At 46.7% G+C, this 26,176-nt stretch overlaps 1 protein-coding gene and 1 long non-coding RNA gene across 6 annotated transcripts in view; one reads left to right on the top strand and one right to left on the bottom strand.

The window, feature by feature from the left end:
• Positions 1–15,681, bottom strand: part of LOC135370021 (uncharacterized) — a 99,283-nt gene extending 83,602 nt beyond the window's left edge. Inside the window, exons 1-2 of the long non-coding RNA XR_010415185.1 lie at positions 15,617–15,681; positions 12,596–12,818 (exon numbers count right to left, since the gene is read on the bottom strand). This is a non-coding gene — a long non-coding RNA (uncharacterized LOC135370021). The remainder of the gene's footprint in view (positions 1–12,595; positions 12,819–15,616) is intronic.
• Positions 1–26,176, top strand: part of LOC135370018 (homeobox protein cut-like) — a 340,306-nt gene that overhangs the window by 227,761 nt on the left and 86,369 nt on the right. For all 5 annotated transcript variants that reach the window (XM_064603684.1, XM_064603685.1, XM_064603683.1 and 2 more), the window contains one exon: positions 4,865–4,966. In XM_064603684.1, coding sequence (XP_064459754.1) covers positions 4,865–4,966 — 102 coding nt within the window. The remainder of the gene's footprint in view (positions 1–4,864; positions 4,967–26,176) is intronic.

Raw genomic sequence — 26,176 nt, 5'->3', positions numbered from 1 at the left:
TCACGGAGAAAGACGATCGTTCGGTGGCTTCTCGTCGTCCCGTGGATTAATGCGGCTGCCATTGGCACGCCTCCCGCTCTCTCAACAAAAGTTATTTTCGCTACGATGTTCGTGAACAACACGGTGAATATCGCAGGAGAGACAGTGCAGGCACTGTTAGCGCTCGCTATTTAGCTTGTCTCGAAAAATTGTTGCCCACCGAGACCACTCCACGTTGTGTCCACTTCCGCCTGCTTTGGCCAGGGTTGCCAGGTCAAATTCCTGAAAAGTCGCAAAGACACCGTGAGAAAGTATAGCCAAAAAGTAGCCAATTTGTCTTGCGTGTATAGCCAAGCCCGTAGCTAGCGCGGTGCAAAGCATCATGCATTGAATGAAGGACTCTTCGACGACTGCTGTAACGCCAGCACACAAACAACAGTCCGAACGACATCAAATCAATTAAGAGAAGGCAGATGGTCACTCTTAAAACAGGGGGGGGGGGGGGATGTCAAAATAGACTTGCCGTTGTTGGACACACGCGAGCTCGAACCGTATGGCACGGTCTCAGCCAACCACCATCCCGAATGTCATCGTTCTCAGCAGTCTCCATCATACTTTCGAATGGAGATAGGCGCTCCCTCTTGTCCGCTTTGACGTCGCCCTGGGCCCATCAGGAATGGTGTCATGGCATCACCCGGTGGTCGCTTCTGTATGCTGTTGACCCAACGCTTTCATTTGACATGCCAAGCGGTTTCCCTCGCCTTTTTACGTCTCTAGTGCGTCGTTTACGACTTAGCGTCGCATTCACCCCTGCACTCCGGTATTGGCTGGGCCACAGCACCACGGCGCTGTGTACAACTTGTGGTTTACCGGCAACAATCCGACACATTCTCGAAGACTGCAGCCAGTACGTACGCGAGCGACGGGCCTTTAAATCTCAACTTGAAATGCTGGATCAGAGGCCATTCAACATCTGCAAAGTTCTCGGCCCATGGAGTAACCCTGGACACCAGTGCCGTGCACTTGGCGCTCTTCTTTCCTTTCTGAGGGCCACCGGCCTCCTTCACGAACTGTAGGGATTTCCTTCCCTCGTCATCCTTTCATGTGAACCCTTTTGGAATGGGGTAGGATCCTGCACTCAACGCAGGGAAACATCCCACATCATCATCATCCATTCATCTATGTTGTTGTTGTCATCGTTCTGCCCCATAATTGGTTAAAAAGGGAGGCGTACGCCTTTTTATGACACTTATGCAGTTATGTTAACATTCACAATAAGGCGTACGCCCCGTGCTTTTCAAAAGTCTGGAGTGATAACGACATTATTCTGTGCAATGGTTGGCCTTCACCGTGCTATGTGTTGAAGTTCTGTTTTAAGCACACCAACTCGCGTGGCTTTGTGGTTAGCGTGCTGGCCATGTCACGTCGAGACTAGGAGGTACCCGGGTTCGAATCCCGGTGCCGGCTGTTCTGTCCTGCGTTTTCCTCAGACGCTTTCAGACATATGTCGGCAAGTTCCCTTAGAAGTCTGCCCAGGACCCACATTCCCCGTTTGTCGTGATACCATCTATTTTAAGAGTGAGGGGAAACAGGAATGAACTTCGCCACGTTGAAAACTATACCCCGATTTAGGTGTACACAGTACACAAAAGTAGTCACAACAGCCAAGTCGCCATTGACCAAATTTGGGTGCAACGACAGTCAGAAAGTAGCCAAATCTGGCAACCCTGACTGTGGCTAGGAGCAGCGTACATGCGTGGACGGATGACAGCAGGAACGAGGTGTTAACAAGCGTCCTGGGCAGACTTGACGGAGAATTGTGCCCACATCTGTCTCTGCCGCGAAACAGTTGAAAAATCAGAGACAGCAGAGCCGGCTTCCAGCCCTCGGAGCCAAGCAGGGTCGCCTCTGATGCCGAAACCTCCGTCAAGCGGTGCAGTTTTTGTGTTTATTCCTTGGAACGACAATCACATACACCGAGACTAAAACCAGCATAGCCCTCTATATCACACGTGCGATATATTGGAATAAAATTTCATTTAGATTTATTGTCGTGACGTCGCCATGTGAGCTCTGCAACGACAAGCGACGCCAAGCATGAAAAACAGAACCAGGAGTAAAATTGCTTTTCGAGTTTGACATAAATTTTCGCAAAATGTACGTTCTATCGTTATTGTTGTTGTATTGTTATTGTATATTTACATTGCCATTGAGTGCAATGGAATTGTTGCTGACCGTTTTCTTTTTTGTTGAATATTGGAACCCCACGCTGTAAACTGCCCTTCTGTGGATAAATAAATAAATTAAAAGCATGGAACTACGGGCTGTATCGTACCTCGAGGCCCAACCCGGATTTAATCGCGTAACCAGGCTCAAAACTATCCCTTGAAGCGATATACTGGCTCCGAAAATGCACCTTTAGTTAAAGTAAACTGGAGTCTCTCTAAGCACATGATCACCTTCCCTTCCACATTCATTATCTCATCTTTCTAAATCCTCAATAATAACAACACATCTTTCTCAGGACAATACTATTTTTTTACGGACGAAAACCCTCTGGAAGGGAAATCTTGGGAATAACAATTAATCTTGTAGTAACGATTCCCCCGATGCGCATGACGCGCCTCATTCATCAAATCCATCAATGACGTCACTTCCGACCGCCTCCTTTGCGGCGCCATCTTTGTTTTGCTCCCCGCCAATGAAGGAATCTTCATCAAGCGCTGAATGACTCCGACCCAACAAAACGAGGGACACGTCGCAACCACAAACAGGGTTCACTGAAACGTAAACAACGCAGACGACGCGTCTTCTAAACAATAACAATATTGTTTATGAAGAGGAGGGGACGAATGTACAGCCCTCGCAGCCGCCACGTTAGTCTTAACTTCCCTCCCTCGGTAAAATTATGAAACTCGATGTCGCATGCGGCTGCACCTATTTGAATCTTTCACGCGTGGCAGAATTCGAAAACCCTGGAAGACTCCTTTTGAAAACGAGCTGCCTTTTGTCTTTGCCAGCATCCGGTTTGTCGTCTGCATTCAAAAGTCCTTCGTCTGTTTTGAAAGTCGTCTGTGGCGAAAAAGTCCGGCCATCTACGTGACGTATCTACCCAGGGTTGCCATTTTCTTCTCAATCTCCTTTGTTCTGCGCCTTCAAATTGTGTGCTTTTCGAAAAGTCTCAACTCGTCAACGTGTAATACGAGGCGATATTTGACAAAAGGCTGTCAGCGAATACTAATGGCGATAATTATTTTGTCAAGCCGAGACACAATGGGGAAAGTTTTATCTTTCACGACGCGCTCTGTTGATGTAACTGCTCCGATAATTCGTCTTCGTCCCTGTGCGCTCAGGTATTGTTTTTTCGTGCATATCGTAAGACACGAGCCAATCCACACCCTTACAGAGTTCGACGTCAACAATAACTTTTGTACTGCACATGGTATCTTGCTTTTACCTTGTTCATAGGAGGTAATTACGTGCATGAGAGAGAAATCCTGCACCTGATGGTGCCTGAAGAGGAAAGCATTAAGTGGCACTGCCGTTTCACAACGTGCTCGCTCGGTCGTGGTGGCTCAAAGGTCGCGCTGAAAGCCGGAAGGTGAACCAGGTTCGAAACCTATTGCTATAGTTTTGCCTGGGTACTCCGGCAAACTTTCCACACCGATGTGGGCACACTTCCCTTTGAAGTCGGCCCAGGACACATACTAACCCACTCCTTCCTTTCATTCCACTCTCTGTCTGTCCACAATTGCTTCGTTAAAAGAGAAAGCCACGCATTCCGTCTTTGGTTCTGTATTCTCATCAACCCCAATCTTGTCTACTCCACAAAAGTAAAAAGAATGAGATTTTTTTTCCCCATTCCATCCCACAACGCTCATTAGGCATGCAAACTCGATTGTAATTCCCGACGAAAACATTAATGGATTGAATTCTTTCCACGCATTATCCCGGAAGGGCTGCTCGATCCCCGTGTGTATTTTTATGCTCGCCGCGCATAGATATGCGAGGATCAAAAGCCACGCGCTACAAAAATTTTCACTTAAATTTGTTTCTTTTCTTTTGCGGGCGTCGTAGAGGGCGATCAAGTCGCAGAGCGTTCGAGAGTATGTGACGTTTCACGGCCGGATGACCGCGGTGTGCGTGAGTTGTATTACACCGTTATGAGAATGACTTTTGAAAAAGGGCCAAATCTTCGGGGAGCCGCTTTTTCGGGAAGGAATTAAAAATTATTTTATCGCGTTACGATTCCCTCGGAGCACTAAAGCCTTTCTTTCTCGAAATATTTTTTTTTTAAATGAACGTTTGCGCCGTGCGTACGTTATCTTTGTTCCTTCTTTTTAAGCGAGAACTTGGTAACTTTTAGAACTATACGGATGGATTCAGAGGTTGTTAGCGGAGGTATAAACTTTCTCTGTTTTTTGTGGATGGAATGATTTTTTTTTAAATCTTTGCTCTCCAGTGCGTAAACGAATGCAGAAGTCATGCGTCATAAGTAAGGATATACGTTTGGCTCTTTTTAGGTGCTTATAGATACATGGAGTACTTCGTACATCAGCTACTGACTGAAAATACGTTTCAGTATTCTGTAGCCTTCATGATTGACGTGCAGGTTTATGAAACGTGTTCCACATTATTGGGTGGAGTCGATGGTCGCAAAGGAGGAGTAATGTTACCTACCTCTACCTCTTGTTTTTCACCAATATAACCGGTGCAAGTGATGTGGATTTGCTGGCCTCACACTAGTGATGCCGAAATTTCCATTTTATTTTTCCTTCAAATCAATCAGTCAATCAATCAATCTACCTTGTGCATTCTTCTTTGTTGTATGACACTGGGTAATGCTTGTCCAGTGACACCTTGTCTTAATTTTTATTTATTTCAGTTCCCTCCCCGAGCCTGAGAAAGCAGGCTATGCGACCCCCGCAATCTGAAGCCCATAGTCCGCCGAATTCCCTACCAGACCAAAACCACGAGCAACCGCCAGGTGAGTGATGTCACAATATCTCACACAAATGAATGTTCTATGTACATGACGTTGTTTATAGCTGGCGCCTATAGTCGTAAACATTCGGAGAGTCGCTGAAGCCGTGTTGGCTCCTTCAGTGTACCTCACTAGCTCGTTTTGATGATACGCTTATGGATACCGGTGGGAAAAGGTTCCGTTAAAGAACCACTGCCTAAAAACACTTTTTGCAGGCTATGCGTACCGGCTTAAAAAACAAATAAAATACGTAAGCACTCGCAGACTGGTAGAAAACGCAGTAGCACAATTATACCTGCCTCTCTTTTCCACAACTCTCTGAGGCCCGTGACGTCACAGGCCATAAACTAATCGCAGATTCAGCGTTCAGTTTGCGCGTACACCGAGGGAGCAATAGCTCCCCTCGATTTCTTACCTCGTAACGTTCCGGCTGCGGCAGATGAAATGTGTAAACGACTTCTTACTCCTTTTTTACCACTGTCTCCCTAAGTACGAGGTGATCGGAACGCACAAATACACCAGAAGCATCACCATCATCGCGCTCATAAAGGACTCGAAACAAGCCTCGTTCTTATTCTCGCTTCAAGATTCATACTTTGGCCAGGGACCATTTGCATACGAAATCGCAACCGTTTAAGAAGGACGCCAGCAAAAATCACGCTCTTATATATGTGTATGGACGACCAATCTGCGTTTGCACAAACAACAAACGCGCTATCCTTTAATGACCCTCGCAAAAGGCGTCCCACAACACACTCGACGGTGGTTGATCACCGTAGTTAAAGTCCCCGGGCTTGAGCACGATGTCCCTGTATAATTTGGCTGCCATCAACCGAATAGGTTCGTTGCGTGGTTCTTTCAAATCGGGATACTTAGCGGACGAAATTACGGGGGAAAAAAGGTAAAGAGGCTAATGCGAGAAATAACAAATAGCTATCGGGTCAAGTGCCGTGAGAGGGCGTCGTGCTGTTCCTCGAGAATTGAGGAGAAAAGTTCTCTTCCTTGCATTCGTTCAGATATGCCCGGAAAAGGTCTTTCGATGCTAATCAATTGTCTTGCCTTCACTTTCCATCGGGTCAATCAGCGTCAACAGCTGAGGTGTCACTGTTCGAACCCAATTACCGCGTCCGTTTTATTATCGTCTCCAAATCTCTTTATGGCTCCTATGGTGACAGCATGTTCTTAATGAATACACGTGGAATCGAATCGCTTCTCCAAACTTTCACGTGACAATGTCCGATGTCCTTCACTAGGCAGTTTTAGCAAACGGTTGGTAAGGTTAACTCCTAGAGTGGAAAACCTCCCCACTTCATCATCAGAAGTTGTTGGTAAGGTTATCGTTTCTATCGGTTCCAATTGCGTGCGTGACTCAGAATCGTATCCAACGATTGCTTCCGATTGATAGGGTTCGACGCAAACCACGCTATCGACGGTTCGCTAAAACTTCTAATTGCGAGTTTTAGTAAATCGTTTTTACTCAAATGGTTCGCGAACGCTTTCGCGGACGACCAATGAGAAGAGGAAGTGACTCAGAACGTAATCATCTGATTGAGTCGTGGCAAAACGATTCACTAAAACTCCCTAATATGGGGTTAAGAAAGTGGCGTTCTTGTGTCAGCTGACATGACGAAACCCCGTTGACATTACGTGGTACGAACCTGTAAGTGGGATTTTGTGCCGCTTAGGAGCGGTTCGCACGTACAAGAACAGCAGGGCAACAACAGCTTTGGGGTGTTTTGTAGCTGGGCGATCAACACTACTTTGATGGAACTACACTCAGTCGCGAGTGGAATATCCTCGCGAGCCTGCACCGACCAATGAAAGTGCAGTCTTGCATCACGTGACACGTTATTGACACCCCGGCTTCATCATCCACTAAGGCGCAAACGTCGTCTGATATGACGTGTACCGATCTGAGGTCGGACACGTTAGACCATTGGGCTTGTTGGTATCTGATAAAGAACTGGGCGTTCTTGAGATCGTCATTTTGTGTGTGGTTGACTTGGCAATGCATCTATATAATGCTTGTGAAACTTGTTTGTAATAAAGTTGGAAATTGCTCCCGTCGTTTCTGTCCGTACTTTGAGCGCTGTGTTTTTAACTCATCTTCCAGCGGCAGGGACAGCTATATATAAGAATTTCTCAAGCACGTGTTTTCTTTTTTATTTTTTTTCCTACTCTCTAAAAACAGAACTAGACCACATAGCACTCTCTCAGCCAATCACCACCCCGAATGACATCGTTCTGCCCCCTGATTGGCTAAAAACGGGATGTTTTTGGAACACTTATGCAGTTCCAAAAAAGGCGTTCCACAAATCGGGAGTGATCATACTGTGCAGTGGTTGGCCTTCACCGTTCTATGTGGTCAAGTTCTGCTTTAGAGTGTAGCGCTTCCAGTTGGTGAATCATGTCGCTATGGCGCTGCCATTCTTGACAGACCTAGTTGCTAAGCGACCCTTAAACGTACCATGTAAGGCCCAGTTACTGACACCTAAGACTTGATGGCGCTCAGTCATTCTAGAAGTTAGAAAAGCAAGAAAACGCCGCTTATTACCGATATAGGGACTTGGAATCTGCGGTCCACCCATTAAACCTGGATATCTATAACGAACACCATAAAACCTAACGACTGCATCGTCGAGAACAAATGTTGGCCTAACGACCCTCTACCGGATGTAGCCTGAAAGCAATGGCGACATCTGACAGAAAATACAGGGCGAGCACTCATTGGCTGTGGCGGGCCGCCATTGAGCAGGTTCAATGACAAACATCTATTCTGGCAACCCACACGCCCCTTCGTCTGCTACGTTATTCAGGCGGGAAAAGGCATCAAAGATGGCGACCCTCTTGACTCAAAGGACCTTAATAGAGTCCACAACGATGAGTGATCAAGAGAGAGGTCACGTGGCCGTAACGATGATGATACGCCAACAAAATCGGACGCATTTTTCAGTCTCACAAAAGAGCCCCGCAGAATCGGCCTCGTCGTGCCGTGATTGGCTGATTAGGGACGTTTTGCGCCCCTTCACTATAAGGGTCTCGTCATCTGCGCAGGTTGCCCGATATGTTCTTTATACGTCGGGTGCTTTCACTTGTATGAAGTGACTGCGCTCTCTGCAATTTGCATATTCTATGCTCCCAGGACGGTTAGTCATACTTAGTTTACCAAAGGCAGTGTCACGTATGCTACCCTCTTTACTTCCGATCGAAGTAAGACATTGGAAAATAAATTTTTGCAGAGATGGTATGCCTTGTGGAAACGGTGGCGGAGAAGTTGCTCAAGGTTGTACTTGCTTCGGTGTTGACTAAACGGAAGGAAACAGAAAACCAATCCGATAGCTACCCTCTCAGAAAATACTACGGACAGCACGGATGATGGTGTGCCTCGCGACAACATAACGGCAGAAACCCAGCTTTGAATATGAACGAATCGCCGGGAGATGGAATATCGGAGCCAGAAAATGATGTTCTTGGAACAGTACACACGCCACTGTTTAGTTTTCAACGCTTAGGCTCCTTCAGCGGCGTTCCCTCTTGTAACCTTCGACCAACCGCGATGGTTTTCCGACAAACTTTCTAGTCCCACACTCCTCGCTGCTGTCCTCTCTCCCCACCGCGTATAGCTACAGTTGCTTCGCGGCACTAACACAGAATAGAACAAAGAAGCAACATCGCCAAAAGCGTCTTCAAACAACCGCTCCATTTTGTCCCCCCCCCATCCAATGAACTCGTCTGAAAGGAGCACAAATTGAAACATCTGTGAAAGGAATGACACATGTGCAACTGGAGTATCGAATAAGCCAATCTTCCTTTCATCCTTGCCACATATCAGTGAACTTGGGTTTCACCGAATCTCCCTCGATTCTCACATATCGTCATCAGGCGAGGGCAATGATTAAGCATCCAGGCGAGCAAACCGTTGGCGTCCGATTTCGAGGATCTGGTGTCGTCGCCTCTCTGAAGGACAATCTAATTGGCCTCAATATTTTCCTCGCCGTCGACAAACGGATATCGTGCGGGTTATAAACTGGTGGTGCCTTTAAAAAGTCTTAAAGTGGGTGGCGATGCCGTCACAGTTGGCTCGTTGTTCCTCTTATGAACGGAGCCATGTACAGCTAGAGTATGGAATATACTCTCCTCAGCTGGATCATGGGAGACAGCGTGGTGACGTCAACCTACACGTATACGATACTCACTAATGAGACAACCCGCTCGCACTCACAACGCTATATATCGATGTTTGTTCCGTCATTTGTTTTACTTCCGGTAAAGTAAGTATATTTACGAATGTCTGGTCCGGATGCCCTGACACCCACCATATTTCCATGGCTGGATATCTGTCCTCAGTGAAATCCTCCCGACTCTGCTGGCCACTGATAGTGAAAGTGACGTCACAGTAGAGATAACGCTGGAATCAAATTCAATTGTGAATTACGACGTTTACTCGATTTTTTTTGTTTGGCGAGTTAAAGCAGCTCCAGGAATCGTGTGATAGCGGAATTTCTTACTTCCGGGTTGGGTCTGTCGCTGTAATAGGCAGAGGAGTCGACGAGCATCTGTTGCACATGAACTGCAGAAAAACGAACAGCTGTTGAAAATGGGGACAGGTCACGGATAAGCCTTGCCCAAGTTGGTAGCGTTGATGGCTAGACATTTCATTCCCACTTTTGCAAAACCTGCGCAAGCGGTGTGACATTTACCTAACCTCCCTCTCTCCCATGTCTCTACGCTACAGTTGCTTCGCGGCGCTAACGCGGGATAAAAAAAGAGTGACATACGGCCTGGTGTCGAAATGACCTCCCGAGTCAAGTGATGTCAGATAGCAGTATTCGTCGGCCAAAGGAAGCGACCTAATATGCTATTGGCGAACGCACGACGACGCCATAGAATGAAATATTGCACGCTTTCACTGAGCAGGGCTGATCGCGATGACCTCTGGCGGTTATCGGAACGCTTAATATATCCGTCTATATGTAAAAAAAAAGCGTCCATAGACATAAGAGCTAGTAGAGATAGCGAGAGGCACGTTTATCGTGTCATCTCCTATTCCCTTTTTCTGTCAAGGACAATTTGTCCCGGCGTCAACAAAGGGAATGTGCCTTAATTAGCCAGTAGGTTTGACTAATGACATACGCGCAGATTGTTTGAGCTGACGAAAGAACCAAGTTCACATCCCGCGATCACGTCGGAGAAAACATCAGTCTGTCATCGAGTTTGTCGAATATAAATGAAATGAGCTATGAACGAATAATTGTACGTTCCACGGCGCTTTGGCCGTGCACGGATTCGTTTTTAAAGTGCCCTGCAATCCCCACTGCGCCCGTTACCGCCAACAGAGTCTCGCTCGCCTCAGGATCTCAGACTTTTTTTTATTTATTTATTTCTTGTTTTTCACCCTACCGGGTGAAGGGACCGAGGTAAAAAAGCCTTCAGGCTTGACGAGCACCTCGGCCCCCCAGCACCAGCGACTTTTCCTTATAGTTACGATGTTGGGCCCCACATAGCATAGTGAGGTGACCAAGGCACTTTGCTTCCTGCGGGTCTGTGACCTTCTGGGTAAACTGTGACCAATTCTGTTTTTTTTTTTTTTTTTTTAATGGGAATAACAAGCTGTCGCATAGCGCCGGCTATCCTTTCCCTCCTTTTCGTTTGTTCATTTTTTTTTTTTTTCATAATAAACATATATCCCCCATCGCAATCTCAGCTCGTGGCATCCCACGTATAACGTGTACCCAGGAGGACCTCGTGTCCGGGCACCTTGTACCATGCCATCGAGTTGCTGATGGGCGGCCGGGTTCGAACCCACAACCTCGGGATCAGTGACCGGACACTTCATCACCCGGTTAGTCAGCACCGAGCCTCTGTACCCGGCCGGTTACGTGCATTGTTAACCACCCTTAACCGACTATACATTGCCGGCTATCGTCGGATAACTCATGATCTTGTTAATGATGATGGATCAGATTTTTGTCGGTACCTATCTAACAACAAAGGGGGAAACATTGTTTCAAAAGATAAACAACCTTCGTGTGCATTGTATGGAACGGGGTATTTTCCTGTCTTACCAGTGGCCGAGTAGGCTCAACATCCACTCATTGGAGATGTATAGCTCCAGGGAAGTGCTAAAAGGGGCTGTCTATGGTTTTTCCCAGTACGTAGCTGAGGTACACTCGGTTATTTTTTAAATGTTGTTAGCTACAGTTACGATGTTAAAGTGACGAAATCTGAGTACTCGCACTATCCAACAGCAAATACGTCACATCTCGTTACACTTAATGTCAAACGAGATTAATTTTCCAAGTTCGTCTGTTCAGTCCAAACACATCCCACTAAAATGTCGTTTAACGGGAGTGCTCGGAGTATGCAACCATATCGCACTGTTCCTGCAACATTCCACCGTTGCCTTCACCAAAAGTATTAACTAGTTACATGCAGTTCTCCGGTAGACTTTCCAGACGGCACAATTCCCCCTGAAGTCAGCTCAAGATGCATATAGCCACCCTGTTTCCCACTCCCTGCACTTTAAAACCAGAACTTCACCGGAAAGCACGCTGAGCGCCAACCATGGCCACGAATGATAGGGTTATCGCTCTGATTCGGGGAGACGTGGGGACGTACGCCTTTTTGTATAGATTTGGATATATGATAACTGACACAAAAAGGCGTACGCCGCCGTCTCTCTTCGAATCAGAAGCAATAACCCTATCATTCGTGGCAATGATTAGCGCACAGCGTGCTATGCGATGAAGTTCTTTTTTCTTTTTTTTCGTTCTCATCAAAGATGGCGGGAGCCCCGGACAAAATGCTACCATGCAGTTTGTAACTTGAAAGCGTCCTGGGACTGCGTGTATACATGGCAGGTGTCCGCACCTGGTCGATTGAAACAGAACTTTGCAATAATACGTACTAACGGTACGTCATTACTCAATAAGTAACAACAACTAAACACTACTACATACATTGCAGTACTATACTCATAGCAAAAGTAAACAATAAGTCGCACTGTGGTACAGCCTATACACGATATTTTCGGGTAAGCATAAACAAGCCCCCGCCACAACTTCCGGTGCCACGAACACTTCCGGTCCTTCCGCGACTGCACTCTAAAAACTGAACTCCACCGCATAGCACGCGATAGGGTTATCGCTTCTGATTTCAAGAGAGAAGGGGGCGTACGCCTTTTTGTGTCAGTTTGGATACATGGTAATTGACACAAAAAGGCGTACGCCTCCCGCTGTCCTCGAATCAGAAGCGATAACCCTATCCTTCGTGGGAATGGTTGGCGCAGAGCGTGCTGTGCGGTGAAGTTCAGTTTTTAGAGTGTAATGACGCCCGGAACTAGCCGCCATGCAGAATTCTTGACCCAGTACATGCACAAAATTTTCGTGGTTGTTCCGTTGTGCTCTGGGCTGCAATTTTAGAGTGTGAGTCTGATTGATTTGTATTTGCGTGGCTACTCCAATCCAATGCCGTGTGAGAGAGGGAGACAGAAAGGGGTTCGTTGGCAGTAGCACATTTTTCCGTGTGCAGCGCAGTCGGTAGTGCATGCCTTCCTCCAATGACTCCTGATATATTCGGCCAACCTTTCCGGAAAGATGAAGCCATGCGCGGCGATATTGAGAGTGTACCTACCGTCTGCCACTCACGGGGAAACGCCCCGAAGATGGCCTTCCAAAGTATTCGCCCTTGACACCACGAAATTGCTGACGTCATGCAGGTGTTTCGCTCGTTTCGGGACCAGTCCAGACGTGTGGACAAGTGGTGACTTCATCGTCGAGACAAGCATACTGACACCCGACATAGATCCTCCAATCGATATCGGACTGAATCCCAAAGGCCTCTTGACCTTACAACCCTAACGAAAAAAAAGAAAGAAACAAAAAACATTATGGCCCATAATATAACATTCACGTACCTGGTAGCTTCAGAATTCCTATTACTACTGACCTACGTTATTATAACTCGATATAACTCCAAAAAGCTTTCTTAGCCTCACTTCGTCTCTAACTTGTACTTCTACAATTTATTTTATCACTTCAGTCCGATAACTGCTCAAGTTTACTGCATAAGATACAACAGAATCCGATATTTACCTCCTAAGCTTGCGAAAGGCGTATCCCGAAAAATTCAAACCCCAAGGATCTCTATTTATTAGTTAGTCTCATACTGAAGTCTACAAAGCGCTGTCGCTGGCGACCTCTATAGTGTCTGCAGCGGAACTGAAAATCGAAGAACAACAGCTTCGTTCAACTCCTCACACTAGTACCTCCTTCAGGGACACGGATTGTGAAACGATTTTGCAAATACAGCGCGACGATTAACCCGACATATAGCGATCGTTATCGTTATAAGTATTTAAAGTTGGCGAGCTCCAAAGCAGCTTTGATAGGCTCGCGCAAGAGCTCGTGGCGAATCAGGGGCTGTATAGTGATGCCCACCTCTGTGAGGCCGACAACGGTGAACTCTTTCAGCAGTACCACCACCGCGTTATGGGATAACGACAAGTTGAAGATCGGGAACGGTGGCGAGTTACGTCATTTTCCTCCAGACACTCTGTGTGCTCATATTCCTGGACAGTCGCAGCAAACGGGAGCTACGAGATCGGCAAAGTGAATCCCAGCATTGGATGTCAATCAATGCAGCATTATATAATATAATTGTAAGTACATTTACGCGTAAGGCCTCACCATACATGTAAATCAGTTTGTAATTACATTCTATAACCCCAGCCTGACTTGTTTCTCCCAAACACACACATCCACCATCGAGGTTCATCTACTTTTCAGATTCCTGTGTGTGAGAGCATAGTTGTTCCCATATCGTAATCGTCTACTCGCGTACCAGCGTACTCTGTTTTCCGTACCATCAACGAAAGAGAGAATTTTCTCCCATCACTAAAGCATTAGGTTCAAAACCGGCCCAGAGACGTTCATAACACATTCACCCACCGCGTTTCGTGACACATTCCCCGCCAGCAACATCGCAACCAACGATAGCGCACCGACTATTTGTCACTTCTGACACAACAAAACGACACAAGCCGCATTTTCGCATCGAGAGCGCGTCTCAGGGATGCGGCTGCGAAAATTAATTTCTACCCTCCCTCGAATCCCAAAGAGACCCGCCTTGATTAACTCAGGTACCTTCGAAAAGAGCAACAAGCGGCGGGAACGCAAACGCGGCGAAAAACTTTTTGCTTTTTCGCCATACCGGTAATAACGGCAGTAATTATTATTATGCCGCGCTTTTAGAAAACAGCAAAAATATCTCCCGTCAAGAAATAGTTGAGGAGGCGCGTTAATAACGCCAGGTGGCGTTCGCAGTCGTATTCGCGAATATGGACATAGTGACGGTTTATTTTGGCCTTTATATATAAAGGTGTGACGCGTAATTAGCTGGCCCATATTCTGCGGCAAAGTATGTCATCACGTGCCTCATCGCCGACCGCTTTTCGACTGGAACTTGTAATGTGTTTCGGAAGTTTTGCGGAAAAGTTGAAATGACTGGACGAAGAGTTTGAGAAACTCTTTGAGCTCTGTAGACCTGACGAGCATTTCTGTGGAATCGTAAATCCCTCTTAAGAGAGCTATCGACTGCAGTTGTATTCCACTCTGAGTTACGCCAAACGCAAAAACTTGGGCCACCAGAGTGCGGTATAAACAGAGATAAACAGGAAAAACGCAGGCAGACCGTTCGGAAATAACACGTCACCAAACAACTCGAACGAACAGCATCCGGTTTCGGTTTTACGGTGATGCAAGTATGATCTATCGCACGTTTGCGGACGGTTTGGCCTCGATAAAGGTTGATGATGATGATGATAGAAGAAAAAATATGGAGATGGAAGGTGAGTGAGGTGGCTCGCTTGCACGGCAGAAGAGGAACCGGAAGCTACTCACACTGACATCACGGGAACGAAAGCGTTGGCTATAAAAATGCTGCGAATTTAATTGAAATATTTCGCACGTTGACTGTATGCATCGAGAAAAAGACATTTTTCGAGCTTTGGTTTGGATCCGGACTGTCCATCAAGGAAGGAAACCTAGGGAGGCCTCGTGACGTCACCTGTTGCGGAAGCTCTGGAGACGCCATTTTGTGTGGCTCTTTCTCCCTCCCCCCGAGAGTGGGTCTGCCAAGCTGTCGGCGTTGAAAGAAGCATGACACGGGGGTGCACTCAGGGCACTGAGTAAAGGCTGCTTCTGATGTAACGCGAATATATTGTTTTTGTCTTAGCTTTCGGATCGATGCACTACACCGAAACCACACGCAATAAAACTTGGCTGATTTCCTTACTTTTCCCTGTTTGCATCGTACATATTATCAGTACCGTCATATTTTTTGTCAAGACCACAAAAGGGTACGACAGTTCCGCACCGAATTAAACGCAACTGCATAGAGAGAGCAAGCACAATGTATCGCTCGTGCAATTTTGCAATTTTTCGTGCTATTTGCTTCTTGCGGCCGGTATGAATTTAACCTTTAGTCCCACAAATTGCGCCGTAGAAAATCATTCGGAAGTTTCGTACCCATCTACCTCCTGTAAGTTACGCTCGTATCAATAGGTCTTTTTTTATTACACTGTTGCTCGCACGAACGCGCTTACCTTGAGATGATCACAAGTCGAGGTTGCATTGTCTCGGTTTAGAATCATACCTTGATTCAATCTGTTTGCGCCTCCAGGTCCCGGTGGATCAGTTGGCGACGGTTGCGAGTTCGAACCCATCGTCGTTCGGTAGGCCACGTCGTCCTCTGCACCTAATAACCCCGAATTATTACTCTTATCAGCATTACTAGCCGCTTCGATCACCCGCCATAAAACTACAAACTTACACATAAACAGCAATGAGTGTTGAAGGAAAACAACAGACGTAAGTAATGAGCCCGCAGAGGGCGTACCTCCATGACGACAGAATAGGGGGAGCTATTAAGTAATAGCTTATTAAAAACGGACTCTCATTAACTATAATTGTTCCCTGTTGCTTTTCACTCAATATTTTCCGCAGATGGCCGCTATCAATTCCAGCGGCTTCACTCGCATACGTTATGACATCCTTTTAAAACTAATTGTTATTTCCCCGTGCATCAATGGAAATATGTGAGAGCAAAAGCGTCTGTTCCTTCTTTGTCTCGTGCGCTCCAGTAACGAAGTTTACTTGAATCCTATTAGAACGGCTGCTGCATGGACACGACATTGGCTAGATGGTTCCGTAAGACTCAGCTAAAAGACTCAGCCAAAGAAAAATTGCACATCCGAAACCTATAACAAATCCGTGTACGCCCAGAATTATAGGTAAACATGGTGCCCGCAAAGCAACTAATAGAAGCGAGATAGAATCACCTCGGCACCCATAGCTGTCACCCAATATCTGGACCACAACACCTGTACCTCGCCATCTGCCTTGGTATAAGATGCTTTTCGGAAGTCTCCGTGAAACGACCCCATTTAGAGAACGACCGAAAATGGTGTTCGTCCTCATCGTCTATAATACAGCGGGCCCTGCGTGTGTATGGTTGATAAGGTGTACGTTTGCCACCCTATTATTTATAAGGCTCTCCCTCCTTCCGTATTGTTCGTCTGCTCGACTATATTATCCCTATCTATAATAAATAGGGAATACACGGGGTTGTCGAGCATTTTCCCTATTAATGCGCGCGCGTGGATCTACGAAAATGGTCGCTCCGATGGCCCCGAGCTATCCCTCCCTCCCCTTCAAATTTATCTCCAACACGTTCAGGGACATCATGTGCCGTTTCGGGAGAATCGTGGAATTGTGGACGTTTGATTGAAACCAGTCGCTCGAACGCATCCGCAAACCGGTTGAGACATTCCCTCCCTCGCGAGTAATATTTTTATTTCAAATGTTCGCATTATTTCTTTAATAAAAAAAAAAAGACAGAGCTTCACCGCATAGCATGCTGTGCGCCAACCACTGCCGCGAATGATAGGGTTATCGCTTTTGATTCGAGGAGAGAGGGAGGCGTACGCCTTTTTGTGGCAATTTGGATATACGGTAATTGCCGCAAAAAGGCGTACGCCCCCCCTCTTTCCTCGAATCAGAAGCGATAACCCTATCATTCGTGGCAATGGTTGGCGCACAGCGTGCTATATTGCGGAAGGAGCAAAAATTCCGACATGACGGCGGACGACAATGTGCCTAAGCAACTTGTACCATGCCACCAAGTATCCTCGACCGCATATCCTTGGGAGTCACTTCAAATGCTGCTGCTAAGTGGAGTTTTTATGGCGCACGAGCAACTAAGGCCATAGCGAAACGGAATGCTTTATCGGCAATTTTCTCTTACCCATAACGTACCCTTCAGGGTTGACATACAGGATAGAATTTGATCGCTCAGCATGCGTCCCACGCAGTATAATCGCACCGGCGAGAGAGCAATCAACGAACAGGTATAAAGAGCGAGTTTTTGATAGACGAGGCACCGTCCCGCTGCATCAACTGCTCTGAACTTTTTTCCATCCTTCAGGTGTGGGTGGATCAGGATGGCATCGATCAGGTGTCAGACTCTCACGGCAAATCCCCTTCAAACCACAAATACCCGTCCAGGGAGCTTTTCAACTTCGCCTATTGTAGGCAGGGTTGTGCATGTACGGTTATTATCTATACCCGTACGTGTCCACGATATATGTTCGTCATTGAAAATCGCCATCACCGGTTCGCGTGGCGTAGTGGTTAGGGTGATCGGGGCTGTGCCGTCTCAAGTTTTTCTCTGAGTTTGCCGGCAGACTTTCCAGGCGAATGTCGGCACGGATCCCCCTGAAGTCGGCCCACGACACATACTGTCCCTCACTCCTTCTTGCTGTCCTCTCTGCTTCTGTCCACGTCACGCCGTCTCATAGTCACAGCTGCTTCGCGGCACTAAAAGGGAATTTAAGGAAGAAAAAAAACGGTGATCTGGTGGACGCCGACTTCTTCTTTTTTTTTTTTCTTTTTGTATGTCGCCGTATATTTCCTGCGTATATAGTAACTGCGAGTTGCTACAATTTTAGTTGGTTTCTTACACGCAAGAAGTTACTGTTGGAGAGGGAGGGTGACCAAAGAGCCTCAGATGGAGATATTTGGAACAGTCTATTTATCGGGCCATTGGAAAATTCTACGGGATGAAGGTCGGGATATTTCGAACAGAGGCCGTTAGAAATATCCCCATCTACCTTCACCGGACCCTCGCAACTTCCACTTTCCGAGAGCGTAGTTCGCGTTGGGGGAGAGTACACGAAAAAGCCCGTTCTTTAGTGCATTATACAGATAGGACATAAAGCAGTTGAAGAAACCTCTTACTGTAACATCGGCCGTTTGAAGCCCTGTCACGGTGCCGTACATGGTCGTGAAGAAATCTCCCGCCGCCATCCATCTGCATATATGCAACGATTGCTGTCTTAGAAGGAATATTCTGACGAGCGAGGGGGTTCATCGAGATTAGATGCCTTTCACTGGGGGCCATCGTCATCTAGATGCAGGTACATCACCGTGGACGTTATAGGTGCCGGCCATGAAGCTTTCAGAGCAGATCGAGTCTCCCAGCCCATCATCCTGTTCGAAGCTTTTGCTCTGGAAATGTCCACTCTTGCTAACCTGTACAATGGAGGTTTTGTCCGATAGTTTTATCCGTATAATGTATGCAAAATATTATTCGGCTAAGCCTCGTATAGGTTTCGAGATAAACGAAAAAAAAAACAAACAAACAAAAAACGCCCAACTAAATGTGCTTTCAGGATGTCCATAAGTTCAAGTTATCTGGGATATTATCTCATGAGATCACTGATACGTATAGTGAAGCTAATCGTTTGTCCTGTACTATAAATGAGGGGAGTTTAAAGCCTTTATTTTTTTAAATACAGTGATCCTGAGCATTCGCGAAGGATTGACCTGACTAAAGAAAAAATAAAGAAAACCTCTCTCGTGGGAGACAATCAACCCTCGGCTGTGTATATGTGAAGCAAACACATTATAAAGCTCCTTAGTCCAACGAAAACTGCCTCTAATCTTAATGATAAAGCATCGTTTCTTCGCTAATACTTCGAAAGGGCATTGTTTTCCTGAGCGCATGCGCACTGACCCGTGACGTGCGTGATTTTCTGCACAACCCCCGAGGGCGAAATCTTGCATCATTTTCCTTTTCTTTCTTTTTTTCACCAGCTTCCCGTACTTTGTCCGATATGTATTTTCCATACGAAATAAGGCCGTCATAGCTCTAGAATTTCTCTTTTTCTGCAATTACGGCCTCTTTATTTTTCCTGATTCGCTCAATCACCGTGCCTACCCTTTCCCGATTGGTAGACAATGCCCCTATTTACACGCGCTTGCTAGATGATTTAAGATCGTATAGTTTTTGTAGTTTTAATGGCAAGAAGGAGAATGGGTTGCGTGAGAGCTCGCCAGAAAAAGAAAACGTTATTTTGCATCGGGCTCGACGTAGCGATAGCTGCGTGAACGAAATCGTCCAAGAAGGTTCCTGTCCGCGTTCGGGGTCAGTGGATACCGGTGTGTGTACACACGGAATGGTCATTCTTGCTCGACAGGTGGCAGCAATTGTTTTTCAGGAGCTACGACCAATTACCGAGCGATCGGCGTATGTGATATAGACGAACTACAGACCGCATCGTTTACAGAGACCAATTTATTTGCAGTGTCGTTCGTTAAAGTCATCGCGCATTGGTTTCAAATGTGTTGTTTGCACAGTTGCGACCAGTTTCTCAGCAACATAGCGAATCCTATTTTACGTGAAATGTTACTGAAATGTTAGAATACTGTTCATAAGCTCATTACGTTCTGCGATTCCTCGGGGACGTTCCTCCGGGACTTTACGTGACGTCTTGACCATTTTGTCTCTGGAATGCATTGTGGCTTCCCAACCGCGGGTAGGATATTTTTCGCTTTGCATGTGTGGCTTCAAGAAACTGGCATCAGAAGCTTCGTGAGAGAGTCCTCTTGTGGATGGAGAAGCTTCGCAAAGTGAACGAGAAGCGGCATTCTTTCGTACGTCGTCTTACTTGGCTCAAAGTGCGTCTCGCTTAGCAGGAGACGCAGGTATATGATGTTGATAGTTCCGAAAGGCCAGGATGGGCATCAACCGGCGCGGATCTCGGAAAGCGCCGCAAATAGATATCGGCAGCCGGAATCGATTTCCGTCAACGGAGTCGTGACTTCTTTTCAAAAGAAGCCACAGTACCGATAGCGATCGGCAGTTTGGATAACAATGAGCCCCTTGTTGCGATGGTGCCTTATCGCGTCCCTGGATGCGCTCTTTTCTGTTTATGTTTGCGAGATGTCTGGGAGACCGTTTGCATTGCCGACGCGGATCTATATGTTTGTAAGCACGTCGCATACTGATCGCATGGCGGTGGGCGGGGCACCGGCCGAACAATGAGTTTTCTGGTGTAGGTGTTGTCATGGGTGATCTGCTTCAAGTCGGAAATTCTTTGTGATCGAGAAAGGAGGAGTCAATGGCGCCTCACCTGTTCAGGGTCGACCACAAAAGTCTGTCGACAACATTTAACCACTTTTGCCACAAGATTCCCGATATTTTCCTGTCCTTCGTTTAAGACACTGTCGTCTCGAGCGATATCCAACACATGCTCTGTGTTTGAAACGTTTGTGAGCGCATGTCATGCAGTTACTAGTACATGTGTTAGCCGTGAGATAGCAAATCCTTACCTCTGAAACAGCGTTCTACAGCTACCACAACCTATATCACTGCTGTTACCACCATGACTACTTCCAGTGTCACAAACACTTCTCGTTGTACGTTCCGCTACTATTGCTACTGGCTAGTAACACAACGGCTTCCACTAGTACAATTATTGATACGCTTACAACTGTTACTGCTAGGGCTGCAACAGCGAATGCTATTAGTTCAAGATAAGCAATAGGAGCAGTTGTATCGGCTACTATTTGGAGTATGATTTCTGTTTCGTAGTATCCTTACTGCGGCTGTATACAGCGACGGAAGCACACCGAATAAAAAAGAACTCCCACCGAACAGCAAATCCCCCAAAATTCCGCAAAACTTGTACCGCAAAATTGTACTCGCACCGCGCAAACGCATAATATATTTGTGGCCCTTTAATTAAAATTTCCCTCTCAACGGACACGAATTCCCTCTCGAAGACGAGAAACCGAACGTCTAATTCCTCCTCTAGGCGACGCCAGGCGTAATTACAAATCGGGTCGGCGGTCCACCTATAAATCGGACTTATTGGGGGGAGGGATATTAATCATTTCCATAATTGCAGATTATCCCGCGGTAAAGGTACAAACTGTTGTAGAGGGCGCTTCGTTGGGAAGTATTGGTGGTCACAGCGTGTAAGCTGGGCCTTTCTGACGGTGTGTCGTGTGATTGAAATGCTGATGAGTACGTTCTTAAGGGGTCTTATGGGGACGAAGTTGGTGTTTCCAGCGTCCAAGTTATTGAAGCTTCCACTTGGAGAATACGTCTCGCACGTTTCGGTAAAACGTAAAATACGCGTATGGTGCCGATGACATTGGATATTTCACCGCTGCAGTGCCCCCGAAGTCGGCCCAGGGCGCAACCCTCTGTCGCCCACTCCTTCCTGCTGCATGCCGCTCATGGCCACGGTTGCTTCGTGGCGGAATTAAAAGAAGGAAAACAGACGTATGTAAATTTAAGAAGAACGCGAATATTGCTTCATTCGAGAAGGTCGACTTGGTCGAATCTTCTTCCCTATCTATTCGTTATCACACTCTCGGACTTGGTCGAACCGACACCTATGATAAACGGCTCTCCATCCATCCGTGCATTTCTTAGCTCGGGCCACGATAAATACGATGGTGATACGGAGATAAATTTTGGCCGTGATTTCCCAGAAAGAAAAGCAAATGATATGCAGCCACGCGTAGTTTATGTGCAACATCTTGGGGGAAAAAAACTCGATTGGTATTCAGCCATGTTTTCGGAGGCTTCATCTTACGGGTGACAGCCACTGCTCTTGGCTTGTACGCGGGAAGGAAAACACCTTTAGTGAGACACAAATATATGCGGACAGACGGGTTCAAGTCATTGCTTTTTTACGCAGGCGTTTCGCATCACTGCTTCCTCGGGTATGAGCACGTTATGTACAAGGGCGTTCGGGGATCTCCGCCCTTGATCGGAAGGATAGAAATCGTCAATAGAGTTGCTACTGAAGACCTACTGCGCTGCCTAAGGTTTCCCAGTGCTTTTCCGGCATATGTCTGCGCAGTTCCCTCTGAAGTCATCCCCATATCATCGTCATCATGTATTTCTCTCTCTGTCCCTCTGAAGTCGCACCAGGACGCATAGTATACCCGCCTTCTTCCTGCTGTCCTCTCTCCACCTGTCACGCTATTTACGAGACTCATACGGCCACGGTTTCATCGCGGTAAGCCAACAAAACATTACTGATCAGATTGAGAATGACCTTCCTAATCCAACCTGATGAATAAAAAACAAAGACGTGACGTTAGCGCCGCGAAGCAACCGTGGCTGTGAGTGGTGAACGAAAGAATGGGTCGACTTCACCAGGAAACTGTGTAGACACCCGACCAGACAGGATTCGAACCTAGCACCTCCCAATGTTCAGCATGACCTTGGAGCGTATGCCATATCGAGGCTAATATCAGACTGTTTGGCTTCAAAGTGGCCCGAATTGAGCATAGCCATCGGCCACGCATCGCTGCATGTGGCAGGAAACACATGACGTATATCTGCAGCAGAGACAAAGGGGGGTTTATAATCACCCGCTTGCAGCAACCAAATCGCCAATCCATTCACAAAAAGGAATCCCAAGACATCCCGTAGCACGTGATCAGTGGAGGCCACCGCGTCATGCATGATAACTCGCCTTTCATTGCCCGATCTTTTTATATTGTTTCAGTCTCCCAGAGGTGTGTGTCTCCCTTGATTACAGGAAGTGGGCATTTCCTGCGTGCTTAGCGTGATGCGCGAATTAAGATGGCCGGGAGAGGGAGGCACCTGTCGGTGACTGGGCTGACCCCTGGCGGAAGTTTTGTGGGCTGGTCTTTTGTGTCGTTGAGGAGGAAAATGTTTGAGACGAGTCGATGGGCGTCAGACCATTCCGGATGATCATCCAGTTTTCGTGTGGGCTCGTTTGCGTAAAAGTTGAATACGAGTCTCAGACTCAATCTCGGTAGCTTTGGCAGTGCATGGAGCACGCGCTGGGAAAGCTATTGAGAATGAGTATGAGACTCGTACTCAACTTTTATGTAAATGGGCCCAGATTTATACCCTATAGGGGGGTCTGCCTTTGTTGACTTCTGTATCCCCTAAGGGGTTGCGACATTGACCTCCAGACAAAGTCAAAGGCGATTATTTGCATCCATGCGGAACTTTTACAGCGAAAGGAAAATCTCATTCAGGCTATGACATCACTGCAGGCGTCTTCGACAGGGACCAAGGAAAATGGCTCAGTGCTGTGACATCAGAGCTCGAGGTGTGATCGAAGGGTTGTATCTCGCCAAGTACGCCAAGACTTTTTTTTTTTTTTTTTTCTGGCGCGTCTTTTACAGTCTGATTCTCTCACCCGCTCACGTATGCATACTGGCGAGTATGAATGACTGAATTACGGGCAGGACATTCACATTAATCTTTAGTCGACCGATTAATTAATCAAAAAACGAGCGAGAAAATGAAATTGTTTCGTCCGCCGAGAGTAACTCCTAAAGTTACTCCTGTTCGTAAAATATTTATATAATCGTGCGGTAAAACGCGTGCATGATGTAGTGAACCACTTTAATCAGTCAATCAATTTATCGAAGAGTGACAACTGACGTAAGTGTAGAGCTCGGAAGGAAACAGCGGGCTACTCCTTTCTTATTCCTCTGCTTTGTTATTAGTGAGTTTTAGTGCATCGTACGCTATCGCCTTTGCGTATACGTAAGGGATGGCGCTGGTCGTTATGCGCACGCGCAAAAGATAAAGAGAGCTTCGCGTAGTGCGCAGAATCATCACGTTATCCCTTACGTACGCAAACGCGATAACGTACTACGCACTAAAACTCCCTATTATTGCTATTCCTGCGTTATTTCGCGACTTCAACGTACACGCGTCCCCCTTGCCGCAGTCGGTGGAACTAGCGAGAGGAGTATAGCTTGATGCAAAATGAAGGCGTCATCATAGGCAAGCCGGTCGCCTGGTGGGCCACTGCCACTGGTTGTTGGAACTTCCTGCTATGAATCGCTGTTATTTCCATGTCACTACCCGACATTTTCTATTGGGATCAGTTCTGGGTTGAACCCGATTTTTTCCCGGTTCCAGCAGCGCTCTCTGCAGCCTTGCAGATGAGATACTGCATGAACACACACTTTTCCCACACATGGTTATTCTACAAGTGGTCTATAGGATCTATGTTGACGAAAAAGGAAATCTTTGCTCTTACCCGGATGAATTTCATCCGCATCTACAAATTGAAAAACAGCGTCGGATTTTTGTCCTTCAGATTTGTGAAATTCATTGAACCCTACCCTTTACATATGTCATGTAACCGCCGTTTGTGTCGGCAACGGGTATATATGACATCATCCTGCGAACCATGTGGCATGCACCTGTCCACAATTACAGCCTATGTTGTGTCAAGTATAGTGGCGGCAGCAGGAGCGGATGCTAGGCACGAAACCCATCTTAATGGGATTCTCTGTTGAACCGGAAGCCACCGTGTAAGGCTAAGTGGTATCTTTTGTTTCGGGCAAACCGTCTCCTTTGAGGCTTCGGTTGAAAATGTACTCCCGTCCCACAATCTTAGGAAAAGAGGTGGAGCAATTACACCTTTTAGGAGATAATAGTTTTCGCGTATCTTGTGCCTAAAAGGTTGCAAAGTTCTACCTGCTACCTAGTTGCAGTTGGCACAACAGATTAGCGCAAATCCCAAAACAAATTTTAGTTGTAGTTATCTTCGTTGTACACAATGTGCTCAATGTCCATTGCACTGCGAATGCTGGGAAAGCAACACTCTCTGAAAGTGCATCGCTTCTGTGGTTGTAATAACAGCTCTTCCACACATTTTGTACTGCACCTGCAACGATGCGGTAACAGGCAAGGTTACCACCCTTATACACCCTTTATCAGTCTTATCGAATAGCAGATTCGATAAACCGGTGGCGAAAAGTATATATGCGTACTGCTTCCGGCCATCCATCCTTCCACATTGAAACGCATACACACGTACAGATACCGCTTACTATACCCGCCAATAAATTAGTCACTGAAAACCGAGTTCCTCCTAGACTGCACCGATGGCAGTACCCATCGTGCTTGCCCATATATAACGAAGACGGCACCATGTGTTCACCAGATGTCTCCCCCTGCGAAATATGTCGTTGCCATCGACTAGCCTCATCTGTTAAAGACAGAAAATCATCATTGAGTAACCGCCTTGTTGTGCGGGGCGAAAGAGCGATGCGCGTTTTTGCTTTGCGTGACGCCATTTCCGAGAAATGTGCCGTCGATTCTCTCTCTCTCGTCTTGATCTTAAGGATACGAGGGTGGGTGTCTTTATATTGTTCTCACGGTCACCCGGGATTTTTTTCTCGTCCCGCGTGTAATTATTGACTGGCAGAAGACAGCGGTTGTCTATTTGCGTGCACGCATATTGGCGACCATGTTGCACGCGGTGTCAGACGACGGAGATGGATTGATATGGGAGCATTTTTCTGTCGCAGCGAGCGCTCACATTTCTTTGGTGATATTCTACCGATACGTTAGAGGCTTTTTTCGGTGAAAACTTGGCTGGTCTATGTGTCTCCAAGAGCTAGGGTTACATCTTTCTATCTAAAGACGTATCGATTTCGGTCTGACAACTGGATTTTCTCATTTCTTTTTTACTGGACGGCACTAGCCCACGAAAACAGCGCCTTCTGCGTGCAACTCGTGGGTTAATAGTGCATACTATCGCCTTTGCGTGCGTAGAGGACAGCGCTGGTAGTTCTGCGCACGCGCAAAAGATAAAGCGGCGGAACCACAACGCTATCCCTTACGTGCGCAACTGCGATAGCGTACGATGCACTAAAACTCGCTATTATCGAATTGAAGCTTTTCCATCATTGCGGTTGTCGTCTGCGACGTAAACTTCAATTTTCTTGAACCATATATTATACGAACGCATAGCAGCCGATTTCAATTAGCGATTCAGGTAGAACGATTCCTTATTTAACCTCCCGAACATACGAAAGGCACTTGACCGAAAAAAAAAAAGACGTACTCTGC

Source organism: Ornithodoros turicata, chromosome 10 (genome assembly GCF_037126465.1).
Source record: "Ornithodoros turicata isolate Travis chromosome 10, ASM3712646v1, whole genome shotgun sequence".
NCBI lineage: Eukaryota > Metazoa > Arthropoda > Arachnida > Ixodida > Argasidae > Ornithodoros > Ornithodoros turicata.
This window is presented reverse-complemented; position numbering and strand designations above follow the sequence as displayed.